The sequence below is a fragment of the Penaeus monodon genome, chromosome 20 (assembly GCF_015228065.2).
Source record: "Penaeus monodon isolate SGIC_2016 chromosome 20, NSTDA_Pmon_1, whole genome shotgun sequence".
NCBI classification, from domain to species: Eukaryota; Metazoa; Arthropoda; class Malacostraca; order Decapoda; family Penaeidae; genus Penaeus; species Penaeus monodon.
The window spans coordinates 22,987,441-22,988,280 of record NC_051405.1 but is presented as its reverse complement, the minus strand read 5'-3'; the positions used below and the strand labels follow the sequence as shown (position 1 = coordinate 22,988,280).

At 43.0% G+C, this 840-nt stretch overlaps 1 protein-coding gene across 2 annotated transcripts in view; it reads right to left on the bottom strand.

Moving 5' to 3' along the window:
- The window catches only part of LOC119585707 (forkhead box protein P1-like), a gene marked incomplete at its 5' end in the record, with an annotated part of 71,485 nt that overhangs the window by 32,822 nt on the left and 37,823 nt on the right, over nucleotides 1-840 (bottom strand). For both annotated transcript variants that reach the window (XM_037934385.1, XM_037934387.1), the window contains 1 exon segment: nucleotides 183-318. In XM_037934385.1, the coding sequence (XP_037790313.1) occupies nucleotides 183-318 (136 nt within the window).

The following is an 840-nucleotide window of genomic DNA, read 5'->3' as shown; positions in this document are numbered from 1 at the left end:
TTTCACAGTGAAAATTACATGCGTGCTATTTTCAAACCCGTACCATCTGTGTACTGATGTGTCGATTATCCGTTACCAAATATATTTCAAGCGTTGTATATTTGTAATGATCTTCTGTATCTACAGCTACACTTCTCTTAGCGTAATGCGATACAGTTACACCAACTTGGTACAACACTCACGAGTTTCTCCATTGTGGTGATGAAGACCCGGATGGAGGCCCGACTGCAGCAAGTACTGCCGCTGCACCGCCTGTAACTGCTGCACCAATTGCTGCTGCTGTGCGCCCAGCTGAGCCAAGGGGCCGGACGCCTTGCTCTGAAAAGTGGAAGCAGGTGTGGATAAGGAAAAATGTGCTAAATGAGAGGGAGAGAGAAAAATGACGGAGAAGGAATGGGCCACGCATCTTCGTTTCTACAAGGACTATGCAGCGTGGACCCTATCCGTCACTCGGGGTTAAAATCACCGTGACATTTGTGATATATCATTCAAACCCCAATTATCTAAATTTATGGAAATCAGAGGTATTCTAAGGCCATCAAGCACGTCGATATTCCATGGACATCTAGAAATTAATCAGATATACTTTGAGGATATATAGAACACCGCGATATCGACTGCGTTTGAAATCGTTATTCTCACCGACCTCCGCCGTTCGTCCCATTACTTTATTCAGAATACTCTAAAAAAAAATCCATGGTGAATTTGCTACTTGGATAATATGCACCGTGAAGGCTATATGTGATATTACTTTAACTATTTCCCATGTCCCTTTCTGGAATAGCCAGATCATCTAAATTTGCCGATATGGTGATTTTCCTACAGAACCAATTGTACCAG